A 20,259-nucleotide genomic window follows, 5' to 3' on the forward strand; every position below is an offset into this window, starting at 1 on the left:
CATATTCCACCTAGAAATCGGGGCGGTGACAGATCACTAGACTTATTGTGCTGTGAGTCTAGGTGGATACATAGACTGAACACCCTGTCACCTAAGGGGCTTAATGAAAGCTTGGGATTACACTGTTTCCTTTAATATCTGATGGATAATTAACATTCTCTGGATAGTTTATAAGATGTGTAAATATTGTAATATATTAGGATGATGTATGGATGATACGGATCATCTCTAATTGGTATATATTTCGGTTCTCTTGAACTAAGGAGTTTTTATTATACTCTGTCAGTTTTACCTTTGTGACTCTGGTTAAATTTATGTCAGTATTTTGGGTAAATTACGATGTATATCTGATTGATTACACACTACCTTGTTATGGGAATGTAACCTCATGATGTAATTTTTTTGTGTCACAGTTTTTGTTTATTGCGGCTGTTATGGCAACGGTGGTTAGAATGATGTCGTCATTGGTGGGCGCCGTCTTTCAGCTTCCGGAGCCAGCCGTCGTCACGTGGTGAGGTGCAGGTCTTTAAATGTAAGTTTGTATTTGCTTTTTGTATCCTGATGACGAGGTAATAAATTCCTCGAAACGTTGAACAGCACATATCAGTGTTTGCAATATTTTCTTTGAGTGCCGCCGACTGTACACTATATATATATATATATATATATATACAGTGGTCGAAGTGGAAATTTTGAAGTGGGGGTATGCAAAAGTCCAGAAAAGGTGCATGGTCACCAAAAGGGGGTGTGGTCACCAAAAGGGGGCGTGTCCCATGTAGTAGTACCCTTTATACTATCTAGTACTGGTGCCCCTTTCACTTTATAGCCCACGGTACGAACTGAAATTCACATTATAGCACACAGTATGAGCCGAAATTCACATTGTAGCACACTGAATGAGCCGAAATTCACATTGTAGCACACTGAATAAGCCGACATTCACATTGTAGCACACTGAATGAGCCGAAATTTACATTGTAGCACACTGAATGAGCCGACATTCACATTGTAGCACACTCAATGAGCCGAAATTCACATTGTAGCACCCTGAATAAGCCAAAATTATAGAAACATAGAAACATAGAATTTGACGGCAGATAAGAACCACTTGGCCCATCTAGTCTGCCCCTTTTTTATTTTATCCTTTAGGCAATCTCAACCCTTTTTTAATCTTGATTCTTTGTAAGGATATTCATATGCCTGTCCCAAGCATGTTTAAATTGCCCTACAGTCTTAGCCTCTACCACCTCTGATGGGAGGCTATTCCACTTATCCACTACCCTTTCTGTGAAGTAATTTTTCCTTAAATTTCCCCTGAACCTCCCCCCCTCCAGTCTCAATGTATGCCCTCGAGTTCTAATACTTCTTTTCCTTTGAAGAATGTTTCCCTCCTGAACTTTGTTAAGACCCTTTATATATTTGAAAGTTTCTATCATGTCTCCCCTTTCCCTTCTCTCCTCCAAACTATACATGTTAAGATCTTTTAGCCTTTCCGGGTAAGTTTTGTGATGTAGGCCATGCACCATTTTAGTTGCCCTTCTTTGTACACTCTCTAATGTATTTATATCCTTCTGGAGATAGGGTCTCCAGAACTGGACACAGTATTCCAGATGGGGCCTTACCAATGACCTATACAGTGGCATTATCACTTCTTTTTTCCTGCTACTGATTCCTCTCCCTATGCAACCAAGCATCTGACTTGCCTTTCTCATTGCTTTGTTGCATTGCTTTCCTGCCTTCAAGTCACTTGAAATAGTGACTCCTAAATCTCTTTCCTCCTCAGTAGTTTCCATTATAGTACCCTTGATACTATACTTAGCCTTTGGGTTTTTGAGACCCAAGTGCATGATTTTGCATTTTTTAGCATTAAACTGTAGTTGCCACGTTCTTGACCATTTCTCAAGCCTACCTAGGTCATCAATCATTTGTTTGACCCCTCCCGGTGTGTCTACCCTGTTGCATATCTTTGTATCATCTGCAAAAAGGCATATCTTCCCTTCAATACCATCTGCAATGTCACCAACAAAGATATTAAAGAGAACTGGACCAAGTACAGATCCCTGGGGTACTCCACTGGTAACATTTCCCTCCATAGATTGCACTCCATTAACTACAACTGTCTGTTTCCTATCCTGCAACCAGGTTCTTATCCATTTCACTAATTTATAATCCACCCCCAGGCTTTCAAGTTTATTTAGCAGTCTGTGATGTGGGACAGTGTCAAATGCCTTACTAAAGTCTAGATATGCTACATCTACAGCCCCCCCTTGATCTATTATTTTCATCACAGAGTCAAAAAAGTCAATAAGATTTGTTTGGCATGATCTCCCACCAGTAAATCCATGCTGCTTTGGATCCTGTAAGTTGTTTGATTTAAGATATTCCACTACTCTTTCTTTTAATAGTTTTTCCATTACTTTCCCTACTACTGATGTAAGACTTACTGGTCTGTAGTTACTTGCTTCTTCCTTGCTTCCACTTTTGTGCAGTGGAACTACATTTGCTCTTTTCCAGTCCTCTGGAATATCACCTGTATTTAGTGACTGGTTAAATAATTCTGTTAAAGGTGTAACCAGGACATCTTTTAGCTCTTTGAGTATCCTTGGGTGTATCCTATCTGGTCCCATTGATTTATCCACTTTTAGTTTTGAAAGTTCTGTTAGGACCCCTCTGTAAATGTATTTTCATCTACCTTATTTTTATGAATGTCCTTGCAATTTAACTGTGGCCCCATCCCTTCTTCTGTAGTAAATACTGAGCAAAAATAATTATTTAGGTGATCTGCTATTGCCTTGTCTCCCTCCATCAAATGCCCACTCTCTGTCTTAAGTCTTATTATTCCTCCATTTGATTTTCTCCTTTCACTTATATACTTAAAAAAAGTTTTGCCCCCTTTATCTACTGACTGGGCCATTTTCTCCTCAGCTTCTGCCTTTGCACGTCTGATCACTTTCTTAGCATCCTTCCGTCTGTCCAGATACTCCTCTTTGTCGTTATTATTTTGAGTCTGTTTGTATTTCCTAAAAGCCATCTTTTTTGCTTTCACACTAGTTGATACTACTTTTGTGAACCACACTGGCTTCCTTTTCCTGGTGCTTTTCCTAACCATTTTGATACAAAGGTCTGTTACACTTAGTAATGCACTTTTAATTTTTTTCCACCTCTCCTGCACCCCTTCCAAGTTTCTCCAGTCTGCCAATGAATCACTTAAACATCTCCCCATTTTAGCAAAGTCTGCATTTCTAAAATCCAACACCTTTGTTTTTGTGTGAGAGGAGTTGGATCCTGTCTTTATACTAAACCATACTGCTTGATGATCACTGGATCCCAGGTGCTCACCCACATATATATCAGATATCCTTTCACCATTTGTAAGAATTAGATCTAATATTGAGTCTTTGCGAGTGGGCTCCCTCACCAATTGCTTGAGAGATGCTCCCTGTAAGGAATGTAGAAATTTGCCACTTGTAGCTGAACTTGCAAAAGACCCCTCCCAATTTACATCAGGTAAATTAAAGTCTCCCATGATTATGACTTCTCCCTTAAAAGCCATTTTAGAGATGTCCAACAATAGGTTCCTGTCCAAATCCTGCCCCTGGCCTGGTGGTCTATAGATCACCCCAATGCGAATAATGTCCTTCTTCCCAGTTTCTATGGTGACCCAAAGGGCCTCAGTTTTGGCTTCAATATTTTGTATTAAAGTGGCATTTATGCTTTTTTTCACATACATTGCTACCCCTCCTCCTATTCTTCCTATTCTATCTTTCCTAAATAAATTGTATCCTGGTATAGTTAAGTCCCAGTCATGATTCTCATTGCACCAAGACTCTGTAATTGCCACAAAATCCAGGTTATCCCTTGTCATTATCGCAATTAGCTCTGGAATTTTGTCTCCTAAGCTCCTAGCATTTGCAGACATAGCTTTAAAAAATGTTTCTGTGCATTTGTTATTAGTAGCCATGTCCAGAGCGTACAAAATAAATGACAAGTTTAAAGTTGAAATTACCTGTTTGGGGATGTTGCTCAGTATTTGTTTTCTTTTACTAATCAGTAATCATACTCTGTCCTTTACACCATGACTATACCTTACTAAATATAAAGACATAGTACACCTGACCACAATGGGTTAATGTTCAAAAGAGGTAATCACCAGTTAGTATGCAATACTAAACTGTTTCACTGAGCAACTTCCCCACACATGCAATGACATTTTCAAGAAATCATTACATAAAGAAACATACATAAGTTTGCATAAGAGAGAACTGTAGTGAGCAGATTGGGGATGCCTTTTCTTCGGTTTTGTAAAAACGGATGATATGCATAAGATGAATTACATACTTTTGAGCATTAAGGCAGTCCTTTTGTGGTAGTGTTGGTGTGTTGATGTTTTCCTTCTGGTTTTCTTTGGTTTAACGCAGGTATAACGCTATTTTTATAATAACACTTTTATGTCAGCACTTCTATGAAAGCACTGCCAGCCGACGTCTATCCAGCCGTATACTAGACTTCAAATAGGAACAATATCCATGTGAATGCAATGATTGCAAACTCCACCCAAGACCATCCCCCTTTAAACTAAGGCCATAAATTAGCTTAGAAAAACAGACATTACATGCCAATAAGGCAGCCAACTATATCTCTACAAAGAGAAAAACATACAAGAAAAAAAAAAAAAAAAAAAACCCGTATTCAATATACCTAGACTATTCAAACATGAAATTCATTTGACATAATCAGCAAATGCAGTACAACTTGCTGGGATGTGTAGTTCAACGAATCATACCTAGACTATTCAAACATGAAATTCATTTGACATAATCAGCAAATGCAGTACAACTTGCTGGGATGTGTAGTTCAACGAATCATACCTGTTGAGCACAAAGAGTGATGAGGAGTTGGTTCACAAGTTCACAATTGACAACAGCTGATGATATAACTTAACGCAGGTATAACGCTACAAATTCACCTTGTAGCACACTGAATGAGCCAAAATTCACATTGTAGCACACTGAATTAGCCGAAATTCACATTGTAGCATACAAAATGAGCCGAAATTCACATTGTAGCACACTGAATGAGCCGAAATTCACATTGTAGCACAGTGAATGAGCCGAAATTCACATTGTAGCACACTGAATGAGCCGAAATTCACATTGCAGCACACCGAATGAGCCGAAATTCACCTTGTAGCACACTGAATGAGCCAAAATTCACATTGAAGCACTTTGAATTAGCCAAAATTCACATTGTAGCACACAGAATGAGCCGAAATTCACATTGTAGCACACTGAATGAGCCGAAATCCACATTGTAGCACACTGAATGAGCCGAAATTCACATTGTAGCACACTGAATGAGCCGAAATTCACATTGTAGCACACTCACTGAGTCGAAATTCACATTGTAGCACACTGAATGAGACGAAATTCACATTGTAGCACACTGAATGAGCCGACATTCACATTGTAGCACTCTGAATGAGCCGAAATTCACATTGTAGCACACTGAATGAGCCGAAATTCACATTGTAGCACACTGAATGAGCAGAAATTTACATTGTAGCACACTGATTGAGCCTAAATTCACCTTGTAGCACACTGAATGAGCCGAAATTCACCTTGTAGCACACTGAATGAGCCGACATTCACATTGTAGCACACTGAATGAGCCGACATTCACATTGTAGCACACTGAATGAGCCTACATTCACATTGTAGCACACTGAATGAGCTGAAATTCACCTTGTAGAACACTGAATGAGCCTAAATTCACATTATAGCACACTGAATGAGCTGAAATTGTGAAGGCAGGGACAGCCAGAGTGACGACAGAGAGAGAGACAGTGACTACAGCGAGAGAGACAGTGACGACAGCGAGAGTGACAGTGACGACAGGGAGAGAGACAGGGATGACAGGGAGAGAGAGAGTGACGACAGGGAGAGTGACGACAGGGAGAGTGACGACAGGGAGAGACAGTGATGACAGTGACGACAGGGAGAGACAGTGATGACAGGGAGTGACGACAGGGAGAGACAGTGACGACAGGAAGAGTGACGACAGGGAGAGTGACAACAGTGACGGCAGGGAGAGTGACGACAGGGAGAGTGACGACAGGGAGAGTGACGACGGAGATGACAGGGAGAGTGACGACAGGGAGAGTGACGACAGTGACGACAGGGAGAGTGATAACAGTGACGACAGGGAGAGTGACGACAGAGAGAGTGACGACAGGGAGAGTGACGACAGTGACAGCAGGGAGAGAGGTGGCAGCAGGGGAACATTACCTAATGTGTTGCTGGCAGCAGTGAGCAGTGGGCTGCTGGCGACGTTGGGCAGCTAGTGGCTGGCGCAAGGTGGCTGGTAAGTGGGGGCGGCGGCTGGCTGGTGAGCGGGAGCAGCGGCGGCTGGTGAGCGGCGTTCGCGGGCGGTTGGCGGCTGTGAGTTAATACAGCGCTCTACACAGCCGCCGGCCGCCACGCAGGGACGGGGAGTACCATGTGCAGCAGGATGGCCACTTCCCTCGCCTCCTGCTGCACTTTCTGGGCTTATTTCCGGGTCAGTGGAAGAAGTGGCGGTATACCATACCGCCGTATACCACCCCACTTCGACCACTGTATATATATATATATATATATATATATACATACATAAACTAGGATCTCTATCTCTGCTGATAAGGTACCTATCCACGCTGCCACAGCGCTATAAACCCATGCCGACACAATCGCCGGTCTGAGTAGTGTACCAGAATGTGCACGCTATCTACAGGATCCCTGAGAATAGCTGTAACATCAGGGCTGCCTCTTGTGACACCCTAGGGGAAGATTCCCATGTTATCCTGGCCCTAGTAGGGAAGGATATTGTCTGAGAAATCTTTGTGGGGAGCTGCAGTCTCTTGTCTGGAGTTTCCCGCTCTTTTTTACCTCATGAGAGGAGGGAACATTACCTCAGCTTTCTTCCCCTTACACCTGTGTACCCTTGTGTCAGGGACAGATGAGTCATCAGTGACATGCAAATCATCTTATTACAATAACATATATTGAATACTTTCCTGCCAATCTGGCTGTAACTTTGCATTATCATAGTCGACACTGGAGGCAGACTCCGTGTCGACATCTGTGTCAATTAACTGGGAGCGTGGACGCTTATGAGACCCCTACGGCCTCTGTGCTGTGGGATCAGGCACTGGGTGAGACCCTGACTGTCCCAAGTCTTCAGCTTTGTTATGCAATGAGTATACATCATCATTTAACACCTTCCACATATCCATTCAGTCAGGTGTCGGCGGCGACACCCCATACATATTGCTCAGCCTCCACATACCCTTCCTCATCAAACATGTCGACACTGACGTACCGACACACCGCACATACACAGGGAATGCTCTGACTGAGGACAGGACCCAACAAAGGCTTTTGGGGAGACAGAGAAGGAGTATGCCAGCACACACCACAGCGCTATTATAACCCAGGGATTACACTATCATTAGTGTCCACCCAGTAGCTGCTGTATTAAAATTTTTGCGCCTAAATTTATGTGCCCCCCCTCTCTTTTGCCCTTCTTGTATCTGGATACTGCAGGGGAGAGCCTGGGGAGCTGCTTCCAGCGGGGCTGTGAATAAAATAATGGCGCTGGTTAGTGCTGAGGAAGAAGCTCCGCCCCCTCAGCGGCAGGCTTCTGTCCCGCTTTTGTGTGTAGAAATGGCGGGGGTTTCTTCATATACACAGTCTGGGACTGTGTATATGTTCCTATTTGCCAAAGGTACTCAAATTGCTGCCCAGGGCGCCCCCCCCCCCCAGCGCCCTGCACCCTACAGTGACCGGAGTAAGTGTGCTGGGGAGCAATGGCGCACAGCTGCGGTTCTGTGCGCTACCTTAGTGAAGACAGAAGTCTTCATGCCGCCGATTTCGAAGTCTTCTTTCTTCTCCTGGACTTCAGTGCTTCTGGCTCTGTGAGGGGGACGGCGGCGCGGCTCCGGGAACGGACCGCCTGTGTTCGATCCCTCTGGAGCTAATGGTGTCCAGTAGCCTAGAAGCGCAACCCGGCTGCATGCAGGCAGGTTTGCTTCTCTCCCCTCAGTCCCTCGTAGCAGTGAGTCTGTTGCCAGCAGAGCTCACTGAAAATAAAAAACCTAACAAATACTTTCTTTTTCTAGCAGGCTCAGGAGAGCCCACTAGGTGCCTCTGCTCTGGTCGGGCACAGATTCTAACTGAGGTCTGGAGGAGGGGCATAGAGGGAGGAGCCAGTGCACACCAGATGTAGTACCTAATCTTTCTTTAGAGTGCCCAGACTCCTGCGGAGCCCGTCTATTCCCCATGGTCCTTACGGAGTCCCCAGCATCCACTTAAGACGTTAGAGAAATGGAATTTGTGATGTCAGCAGTTACTGCTGGGTAGCCCAGCAATAATGCCTTTGTGATGTCAGCAAATACTGCTGGGCAGCATAGCAATAGGGCCTTTGTGATGTCAGCAGTTGAGGCTGGGTAGCCCTGCAATATGGCCTTGTGATATCAGCAGTTACTTCTGTGTAGTCCAGCAACATGACCTTTGTGATGTCATCATTTTCAGCTGTTGTGATGTCAGCAGTTACTGCTAGGTAGCCCAGCAATAATGCCTTTGTGATGGCAGCAGTTGCTGCTGTGTAGCCCTGCAATATGGTGTTTGTGATGTCAGCAGTTACTGCTGAGTAGCCCAGTAATAGTGCCTTTGTGATGTCACCAGTTTCTGCTGGATAGCCCAGCAATAGGGCCTTTGTGATGTCAGCAGTTACTGCTGGGTAACCCAGTTTAGGGTATTTGTGATGTCATAAGCTACTGTTGTGTGCTGCAGCAATATTACCTTTCTGATGTCATCAGATACTGCTGTGTAGCCCTGCAATAGGGTCTTTGTGATGTAAGCAGTTAATGCTGTATAATAGAACAATAGGGCCATTGTGATGTCAGAAGCTACTTTTGTGTAGTCCAGAAATGCTGCTATTGTGACGTCACCAGTTACTGCTTGGTGCTTTTGTGATGTCAGCAGTTACGGCTAGGTAGCCCAGCAAAAGTGTCTTTATGATGTCACCATTTACTGCTGGGTAGCTTAGCAATATGACCTTTGTGATGTCACCAGTTACTGCTGGGTAGCTTAGCAATATGGCCTTTGTGATGTCACCAGTTACTGCTGGGTAGCTTAGCAATATGGCCTTTGTGATGTCACCAGTTACAGCTGTGTAGCCAGGGCTGTTTCTAGCCAATTTGGCTCCCAGTGCGAGATTTAAAAATGCGCCCCCCCCCCACGTGACATAAAAAAATGTGCCCCCCCACCCACACACACACACCTAGATAATAAAAAAAACTTGTGCGCGTACAAGGGGGTGTGGCCTCATCTAAATGGGTGTGGCCTCATTTAAATGGGAATGGCCTCGTCTGAAAAGACTACCTCACAATCCAGTTTTTGACCCTGCTCCAACAGATCACGACCACCACAGGAAAAAAAAATTCTACCATATTAAGCCCCACACAGTAATGCCCAATGCACCATATTATACCACACACTGCAATGCCCTTGATACATTAAATCCCCACACTACGGCAGGCAAGAGTCCCCATTTCACACATTACGGCAGGTGTCTCCATTTTACACATTGAGAGACAGAGAGAGAGAGACTATACTTACAGAGGCGAGTACCGCTCTTCGGCCCGCCTCACCAGTCGCTCCTCGCACCGGCCTTTCCCTCTTCCTAACTTGGATCCTCCTCTGTACTGCGCTCGGGGGGAAGGGGGTAGTTTCGCGGAGTGACGGGGTTGCGTCGTGACGTAACGATGCAACCGCGTCATTCCGTGAAACTCCGCCCCCCGAGCGGGTTACTCGGGGAGAAATAGGAGGGGGAAGCAGGGAGCCACAGTTAGTGCCGAGGCGGGCGCCCAGTGCGGTTGCACTGCTCGCCTGCCCCAAGAAACGGCCCTGTGTGTAGCCCAGCAATATAGCTGTAGTGATGTCAGCAGTTACTGCTAGGTAGCCCAGTAATATGGCCTTTGTGATGGCAGCAGTTACTGCTAGGTAACCCAGCAATAGGGTCATTCTCATGTCAGGAGTTATCTCCTCACCGACTTGTCTCATTGCAAACCACTATTAGTAAAGTCTTTGAAAATACAATTGTATTTCTCCTACAGCGGATTAGTTAATTATTTGTCCTACTACCTCACTCCAGATCTATGTGGGGTAATTCCAAGTTGATCGCAGCAGGAATTTTGTTAGCAGTTGGGCAAAACCATGTGTACTGCAGGGGGGGGGGGGGGGGGGGCAGATATAACATGTGCAGAGAGAGTTAGATTTGGGTGGGTTATTTTGTTTTTGTCCAGGGTAAATACTGGCTGCTTTATTTTTACACTGCAAATTATATTGCAGATTGAACACACCACACCCAAATCTAACAGTCTCTGCACATGTTAAATCTGCCTCCCCTGCAGTGCACATAGGCCCTCATTCCGAGTTGTTCGCTCGGTAAATTTCATCGCATCGCAGCGATTTTCCGCTTAGTGCGCATGCGCAATGTCCGCACTGCGACTGCGTCAAGTAAATTTGCTATGAAGTTAGGATTTTTACTCACGGCTTTTTCTTCGCTCAGGCGATCGTAGTGTGATTGACAGGAAATGGGTGTTTCTGGGCGGAAACAGGCCGTTTTATGGGCGTGTGGGAAAAAACGCTACCGTTTCCGGAAAAAACGCAGGAGTGGCTGGAGAAACGGGGGAGTGTCTGGGCGAACGCTGGGTGTGTTTGTGACGTCAAACCAGGAACGACAAGCACTGAACTGATCGCAGATGCCGAGTAAGTGTGGAGCTACTCTGAAACTGCACAGAGATGTCTTTTCGCAATATTGCGAATCTTTCGTTCGCAATTTTAAGATGCTAAGATTCACTCCCAGTAGGCGGCGGCTTAGCGTGAGCAACTCTGCTAAAATCGCCTTGCGAGCGAACAACTCGGAATGAGGGCCATAGTTTTGCCCAACTGCTAACAAAATTCCTGCTGCGATCAACTTGGAATTACCCCCTATATGTACAGTTCTTTATAGTAACATGTAGATATGTGCACCGGAAATTTTTAGAGTTTTGTGTTTTGGATTCGGTTTTGCGGCCGTGTTTTGGATTCGGACGCATTTTGGCAAAACCGCCCTTAAAATTTTTTGTTGGATTCGGGTGTTTTTTTCCAAAAACCCCTCAAAAACAGCTTAAATCATAGAATTTGGGGGTAATTTTGATCCTATAGTATTATTAACCTCAATAACCATAATTTCCACTTATTTCCAGTCTATTCTGAACACCTCACAATATTATTTTTAGTCCTAAAATTTGCACCGAGGTCACTGGATGACTAAGCTAAGCGACCCAAGTGGGCGGCACAAACACCTGGCCCATCTAGGAGTGGCACTGCAGTGTCAGACAGGATGGCACTTAAAAAAATTGGCCCCAAACATCACATGATGCAAAGATAAAAAAATAAAAAAAAGAGGTGCAAGATGAAATTGTTCTTGGGCCCTCCCACCCACCCTTATGTTGTATAAACAGGACATGCACACTTTAACAAACCCATCATTTCAGCGACAGGGTCTGCCACATGACTGTGGCTGACATGACTGGTTGGTTTGGGCCCCCACCAAAAAAAGAAGCAATCAATCTCTCCTTGCTCAAACTGGCTCTACAGAGGCAAGGTGTCGACCTCGTCATCATCCTCCGATTCCTCACCCCTTTCACTGTGTACTTTCCCCTCCTCACAGAGTATTAATTCGTCCCCACTGGAATCCACAATCACAGGTCCCTGTGTACTTTCTGGAGGCAATTGCTGGTAAATGTCTCCACGGAGGAATTGATTATAATTCATTTTGATGAACATCATCTTCTCCACATTTTGTGGAAGTAACCTCGTACGCCGATCACTGACAAGGTGACCGGCTGCACTAAACACTCTTTCGGACTACACACTGGAGGGGGGGCAACTTAGGTAAAATAAAGCCAGTTTGTGCAAGGGCCTCCAAATTGGCTCTTTTTCCTGCCAGAATACGTACGGACTGTCTGACGTGCCTACTTGGATGCTGTCACTCATATAATCCTCCACCATTCTTTCAATGGTGACAGAATCATATGCAGTGACAGTAGACGACATGTCAGTAATCGTTGGCAGGTCCTTCAGTCCGGACCAGATGTCAGTTTTCGCTCCTGACTGCCCTGCGTCACCGCCAGCGGGTGGTTTTGGAAATCTGATCCTTTTCCTGTCAGCTCCAGTGGCGGTAGAAATTGAAGGAGGAGCTGTTGGCGGATCACATTCCGCTTGACTTGACAAGTGTCTCACCAGCAGGTCTTTGAACATGTGCCTGTGTCTGTCGGAAAGAGAGATACAACGTAGGCTTTAAACCTAGGATCGAGCACGGTGGCCAAAATGTAGTGCTATGTAGTGCCTATTTCCCTATAGATTGTAAGCTTGCGAGCAGGGCCTTCCTACCTCTATGTCTGTTTGTCTTTGCCCAGTTTTGTTCTATAACTGTTGCTCCATTTTAGCTCCTCCTTCAATCTCTCCAGCTGCTTCTGCAAAAGCCTGATGAGGGGAATGACCTGACTCAGGCTGGTAGTGTCTGAACTGACTTCACGTGTGGCAAGTTCAAAGGGTTGCAGAACCTTGCACAACGTTGAAATCATTCTCCACTGCGCTTGAGTCAGGTGCATTCCCCCTCCTTTGCCTATATCGTAGGCAGATGTATAGGCTTGAATGGCCTTTTGCTGCTCCTCCATCCTCTGAAGCATATAGAGGATTGAATTCCACCTCGTTACCACCTCTTGCTTCAGCTGATGGCGGGGCAGGTTCAGGAGTGTTTGCTGGTGCTCCATTCTTCGGCACGCGATGGCTGGATGCCAAAAGTGACCCGCAATTCTTCGGGCCACCGACAGCATCTCTTGCACGCCCCTGTCGTTTTAAAAAAAATTCTGCACCACCAAATTAATTGTATGTGCAAAATATGGGACGTGCTGGAAGTTGCCCACATGTAATGCACGCACAATATTGGTGGCGTTGTCCGATGTCACAAATCCCCAGGAAAGTCCAATTGGGGTAAGCCAATCTGCGATGATGTTCCTCAGTTTCCGTAAGAGGTTGTCAACTGTGTGCCTCTTATGGAAAGCGGTGATACAAAGCGTAGCCTGCCTAGGAACGAGTTGGCGTTTGCGAGATGCTGCTACTGGTGCCACCGCTGCTGTTGTTGCTGCGGGAGCCAATACATCTACCCAGTGGGCTGTCACAGTCATATAGTCCTTAGTCTGCCCTGCTCCACTTGTCCACATGTCCGTGGTTAAGTGGACATTGGGTACAACTGCATTTTTTAGGACACTGGTGACTCTTTTTCTGACGTCTGTGTACATTCTCGGTATCGCCTGCCTAGAGCAGTGGAAACTAGATGGCATTTGGTACCGGGGACACACTACCTCAAGAAATTCTCTAAGTCCCTGTGAACTAACGCCGGATACCGGACGCACTTCTAACACCAACACAGGTGTCTCCCCGGGTGCCTGACTTAAACAAACCACCTCTCCATCAGATTCCTCCTTGTCAATTTCCTCCTCAGCGTCAGCAACACCCATTTCCTCATCCTGGTGTACTTCAACAGTGACATCTTCAATTTGAATATCAGGAACTGGACTGTGGGTGCTCCTTCCAGCACTTGCAGGGGGCGTGCAAATGGTGGAAGGAGCCAACTCTTCCCGTCCAGTGTTGGGAAGGTCAGGCATCGCAACCAACACAATTGGACTCTCCTTGGGGATTTGTGATTTAGAAGAACGCACAGTTCTTTGCAGTGCTCTTGCCAGTTTAACGCTTTTCATTTTTCTAGTGGGAGGATGAGTGCTTCCATCCTCATGTGAAGCTGAACCACTAGCCATGAACATAGGCCAGGGCCTCAGCTGTTCCTTGCCACTCCGTGTCGTAAATGGCATACTGGCAAGTTTACGCTTCTCCTCAGACGATTTTAATTTAGATTTTTGGGTCATCATTTTACTGAACTTTTGCTTTTTGGATTTTACACGCTCTCTACTATGACACTGGTCATCGGCCTTGGCAGACGACGTTGATCGCAATTCATCGTCTTTGCCATGACTAATGGCAACAGCTTCAGCACTAGGTGGAAGTGGATCTTGATCTTTCCCTATTTTACCCTCCACATTTTTGTTCTCCATTTTTTAACGTGTGGAATTATATGCCAGTAATATTATTATATCAATAGCAATGGCCTACTGTACTGTACTACTATAAACTGCTCACAATAATGCAGCCCAGATATGGATACTAGAAGTGACACGAAGCTGCAAGATACAGCAATGGCCTACTGTACTGTACTACTATATATACTGGTGGTCACCAAAATGCTGCACTATACTACTATATACTGCTCACAACAATGCAGCACAGATATGGATCCTTGAAGTGACACGGAGCTGCAAGATACAGCAATGGCCTACTGTACTGTACAACTATATACTGGTGGTCACCAAAATGCTGTACTATACTACTATATACTGCTCACAACAATGCAGCACAGATATGGATACTTGAAGTGACACGGAGCTGCAAGATACAGCAATGGCCTACTGTACTGTACAACTATATACTGGTGGTTACCAAAATGCTGCACTGTACTACTATATATACTGCTCACAACAATGCAGCACAGATACGGATACTTGAAGTTACACAAAGGTGCAAGATACAGCAATGGTCTACTGTACTGCACTACTATATACTGGTGGTCACCAAAATGCTGCACTGTACTACTATATAGTATATACTGGTCACACATCAATACAGCAGATATTGAGCACTGATCAGGATACTAGAACTGAGTCTGACACGGAGCTGCAAGATACAGCAATGGCCTACTGTACTGTACTACTATAATATACTGGTGGTCACCACAATGTAGCACACTGAGCACAGATATTGAGCTTTTCAGGCAGAGAATGTAGCCACGTCCTCTCCGCTCAATCTACAATGCACGATTGAAAATGGCGGCGATGCGCGGCTCTTTATATGGAATACGAATCTCGCGAGAATCCGACAGCGGGATGATGGCGTTCGGCCTCGTTCGGGTTAACCGAGCAAGGCGGGAAGATCCGAGGCTGCCTCGGACCCGTGTAAAACACGTGAAGTTTCGGGGGTGGGGGGGTTTCGGATCTCGACGAACCGAACCCGCTCATCTCTAGTAACATGTAAATTTATATTCGAAAGTTGGCAAGCTATAGACCACATTTTGGGCTGTAATGCATTCATTCACATTATTGCCTTTACCTCACACCTTTCAATATATTTTTTGTCTGTTTAGTATTGTCACTGATATACTGTACTGTACTATGTATAAAATTGTCCTCTTACATGTTAATTGTACAGACATGTATATTTTAATTTAGAAATTTTGACTGCCATTTATGAATATGCACACCTTTTGTGTCATCTACTTTATGAAGTACAATAATAAAATGTTTTTAAAAAAAAAAAGTGCAGGCAAAGCGCATGTTCTTTTTTCCAATGCCCATGTATCCAATCCAAAAAAGAGAAGAGTGGCAACTGTACAATACAAAAGGTCAAGTACACTCCGTTCAAACTGTAGCTTTTATTTAGAGAGCTTGGCTGTATATAAATTCCCTACTGTATACCGTGCTTAGTAGCTTCCTGGGTTCTTGATTTACACAAAAATAAAAGGTGGAGTATGACAACTGTTACACTGACATGCATATACATATACATATGCATATACATGCTTATCATAGAAACGTTATTACCCTCATACAATAAAATATTGCTTTCTTAGACTTATTGAATTATGCAGTGAACCACACAACATACACTCTATTGACTAAGTAAGTCTAGAACCATTATGACACTTGCAGAAAAAGGAATGTTCTGATCCTATATTGGTCTTAGCCAGAGGCGGATTGGCCATAGGGGTTACAGGGAAGATCCCCGATGGGCTGACGCACCCGCGGGGCCTGTTTTGTTTGAGGACATGTGGTCCTATTTATAGACATAGTGAATAAGATGCAAAATAATTTTCATATATGAAAATTTCTTTGCCACTTAGCCTGTGATTGCAGATGATCTAGTGTATGCTCTGTCTGCCTGCTTGGCTGACATATAAGATTGAGTGAATAGTGATTGGGATACGGTTGGTGTAATAAGCAAGAAAATATATCTTTCTAATGAATTATATAGTTTCCTAAATTCTAAAGGTGTATCATATAATGTGCTCATAATAAGTCTTAGGGGGATGGTGCTGCTGCCATGGCCCATGGCTTGACCTTACACCTCTGGTGCTGCCCATGTGGGGCCACTAGTACAAATTTTTCCAGGGCGGCTTTTTGTTCCCAATCCACCCCTGGCCTTAACCAAAAGGCAGAGATGAGAAGTGATCAAAAGGAAGGTTCTGATCATAAGGGCCCTTCACGCTCTACAAGGTGGGTTTTACATCCATTACTAAAGTGCTTCATTTCTGTACAATTGATGTAATAGAGCACAGGTTCTCAAACTCGGTCCTCAGGACCCCACCCAGTGCATATTTTCCAGGTCTCCTCACAGAATCACAAGTGAAATAATTAGCTCCACCTGTAGACCTTTTAAAATGTGTCAGTGAGTAATTAATACACCTATGCACCTGCTGGGTTACCTGCAAAACATGCACTGTGTGGGGTCCTGAGGACCGAGTTTGAGAACCCCTGTAGTAGAGAAAAAGAAAAAGAGATTTATGGTAGACTTATCACGGTTAAATCTCTTTCTGCGAGGTACACTGGATTCCACAGGGAATAACATCGGGGTGTAGAGTTGGATCTTGATCCGAGGCACCAACAGGCTAAAGCTTTGACTGTTCCCAGGATGCACTGCACTGCACCACCTCCTCTATAGCCCCACCTCCAGGCACTAGAGCTCAGTTTCGTTAACCAGTCCAATGCAGTAGCAGGTAAAATAGAGACGGTAGATGTTAGCCACACAGAACCACATTCTCACGACAGAAGAAGGTACCAGCGGCTAATGCCATACAAACCCAAAGAAGCTAAGTGCGTCAGGGTGGGCGCCCTGGGAATCCAATGCACCTTGCAGAAAGAGATTTAACCATGGTAAGTCTACCATAAATCTCCTTTTCTGCAGCGGGGTACACTGGGATTCCACAGGGAATAACATTGTGGATGTCCTAAAGCAGTTCCTCATGGGAGGGGATGCACTGTAGCGGGCACAAGAACCCGGCGTCCAAAGCAAGCATCCTGAGAGGCGGAAGTATCAAAGGCATAGAACCTAATGAACGTGGAAACAGAGGACCACGTAACCGCCTTGCACAATTGTTCTGCGGACGCGCCACGGCAGGCCGCCCAAGAAGATCCAACCGACCGAGTAGAATGGGCCTTGATAGCAGCAGGAGCTGGGAGCCTGCGCATAAGCTTGTCCAATCACCATTCTAATCCATCTGGCCAAGGTCTGCTTATTCGCAGGACAGCCACGTTTGTGAAAACCAAAAAGTACAAAAAGGGAATCAGACCTCCTGATGGAGGCAGTCATCTCCACATAAACACGGAGAGCCCGTACCACATCCAAAGATTTTTAATTGGAGGACAGACCAAAAGAGGTGAAGGCTGGAACCACAATCTCTTGATTAAAGTGAAAAGATGACACCACCTTAGACAAATAACCAGGGCGAGTTCGAAGAACAGCCCGGTCACGGTGAAAAATCAGAAAAGGTGGATGACAGGATAAAGCGCCTAAGTCCGACACCCTCCTAGCAGAGGCGATAGCCAACAGAAAAACGAGCGTAAGGCATTTAAGGTCCACAGACTCAAGAGGTTCAAATGGAGATTCTTGCAGGGCATTCAATACAACAGACAGATCCCATGGAGCCACAGGAAGGACATAGGGAGGCTGAATTCATAGAACACCCTGAGTGAAAGTGTGAACGTCAGGAAGAGACGCAATTTTCCTCTGAAACCACACCGACAAGGCTGATATATGAACCTTGAGGGAGGCCAGACAAAGGCCCAAGTCTAGGCACTGCTGGAGAAAAGCCAAAAGTCTTGAAGTTTTGAAAGTATACGCGTCATAATTCTTAGCAGCACACCAAGTGAAGTAAGAATTCCAGACCCTGTAATAAATCCGAGCCGAAGCTGGTTTACGGGCTTTCAACATAGTTTGAATGACCGCCTCAGAGAATCCTTTTGCTCTCAGGAGTGATGCTTCAAGAGCCACACCATTAAAGCCAGTCTGGCCAGGTCCGGGTAGACACAAGGGCCCTGAACGAGGAGGTCTGGGCATTGAGGAAGTAGAAGAGAACGCTCTATCGAGAGACCCCGCAGGTCTGAGAGCCAATGGCGTCTGGGCCACGCTGGAGCGACTAGAAGTAGTACTCCTCCTTCTTGCTTGAACTTCCGTATTACCCTGGGCAGGAGTGACACTGGAGTGAACACATATGGCAGCCGAAAGTTCCATGGAATTGCTAGTGTGTCCACGAACGCCACTTGAAGATCCCTTGTCCTTGCTCTGAAGACCGGAACCTTGTGATTGTGTCGAGATGCCATCAAGTCTACATCTGGTAGGCCCCACTTGTCCACTAGGAGTTGAAAGACTTTGGGATGAAGACTCCACTCTCCATCGTGCACATCCTGACGACTGAGGAAATCCGCTTCCCAGTTGAGGACTTTCGGAATGAACACTGCCGATATGGCTGGCAGATGCCGTTCCGCCCATTGGAGAATTTTTGACACTTCCATCATTGCCATGCGACTTCGAGTGCCGCCTTCATGATTTATGTACGCCACCGTGGTGGCGTCTGATTGTACCAGAGGCAGGGCCAGGATCAACGCAATGAAGACTGCCTGCAATTCCAGAATGTTTATCGGGAGGAGAGATTCCTCCTTGGTCCACCGACCCTGGAGAGAGTGTTGCTCCAACACCGCACCCCAACCCCGCAGACTGGTGTCCGTTGTTAGAAAGACCCAGTTGGAGATCCAGAAAGGACGGCCCTTGCTCAACTGTTGGTCCTGTAGCCACCAGCTCAGTGACAGACGAACCTCCGGAGTCAAGGAGATAATTTGAGACCTGATCCGGTGATGCAGGCCATTCCACTTGGAAAGGATTAATCGTTGCAGAGGGCGGGAATGAAATTGAGTGAACTCTACCATGTCGAATGCCGACACCATGAGGCCTAATACTTGCATCGCCGAGTGTATTGACACATTCTGGTGAGAGCGAAAGTATCTGATCCTGTCCTGAAGTTTCAGGACTTTCTCTGGGGACAAGAACAATTGTTGGTTGTGTGTGTCCAGCAATGCCCCCAGGTGTACCATGCTCTGAGCAGGAACCAGCGAGGACTTCTTCCAGTTGATGAGCCACCCGTGGGCTTGTAGGAATTGGACCGTCAATTCCAGATGACTAAGGAGAACCTCTGGGGAGTTTGCCAGGATCAGGAAGTCGTCCAGATACGGCATGGTCCTGAGGCCCGCTCCGTCATGCTGCAGGCTTGACCTGTTTGGAAGCAGGCTGACAGGCGGCCCAAGATTGCTTAGACTTGGGCTTGGTAGTTTTGGAAGTATGAGCCTGTCTCGGATACGCCTGACCCTTTGCCTTACCTGGAGGTCGAAAGGAACGAATAGTGGTACTCTTAGCCTTTGGAGCAGAAGGATTAGTACTTGGGAGAAATGCAGTCTTGGCTGTTGCCAAGTCAGTAACGATCTTGTTCAGATCCTCCCCAAATAGTATGTCCCCCTTAAAAGGGAGCACCTCCAAGGTCTTTTTGGAGTCCATGTCCACTTTCCAGGACCTTAAAATCCGGCGAGTCAGGATAGACGTAGTAGACGCCTTGGCCGCCATTACACTGGCATCAGAGGCCGCCTCCTGAATATAGTGAGAGGCTGAGGTAATATATGACAGATATTGTCTGGCAGTGTCATAAAAATTTAGAGGTAGCGCATCCTCAATTGCCTGAACCCATGCTTCAATAGCTTTTGCAACCCAAGAGGCTGCCATAGTGGGTCTATGCACAGCACCGTTAAGTGTGTAGATAAGACTTCAGGCATCCCTCCACACACTATACGGGCGACACGAGAGTCCACCAGCGGTGGAGTTTCCCACTTGTTACTCAACTCCGCAGGGATAGGATAATGAGCCAACATCCTTTTAGATAGGGAAAATTTATTTCCTGGAGATGACCAGGCTTCCTGGCGTATGTCAATTAAGTGGTCAGAATGAGGTAAAACTACTTTAGCAA

The 20,259-nt window shown here is 45.5% G+C and overlaps 1 protein-coding gene across 1 annotated transcript in view; it reads right to left on the reverse strand.

The window, feature by feature from the left end:
- Positions 1-4,784: 4,784 nt before the first annotated feature.
- SCLY (selenocysteine lyase) overlaps positions 4,785-20,259 on the reverse strand; it is a 215,140-nt gene continuing 199,665 nt past the window's right edge. The window contains exon 15 of the mRNA XM_063915807.1: positions 4,785-4,868. Within this exon, the coding sequence (XP_063771877.1) occupies positions 4,793-4,868 (76 nt within the window). The 3' untranslated portion in view covers positions 4,785-4,792. The remainder of the gene's footprint in view (positions 4,869-20,259) is intronic.

Source organism: Pseudophryne corroboree, chromosome 4 (assembly GCF_028390025.1).
Source record: "Pseudophryne corroboree isolate aPseCor3 chromosome 4, aPseCor3.hap2, whole genome shotgun sequence".
Taxonomy (NCBI): domain Eukaryota; kingdom Metazoa; phylum Chordata; class Amphibia; order Anura; family Myobatrachidae; genus Pseudophryne; species Pseudophryne corroboree.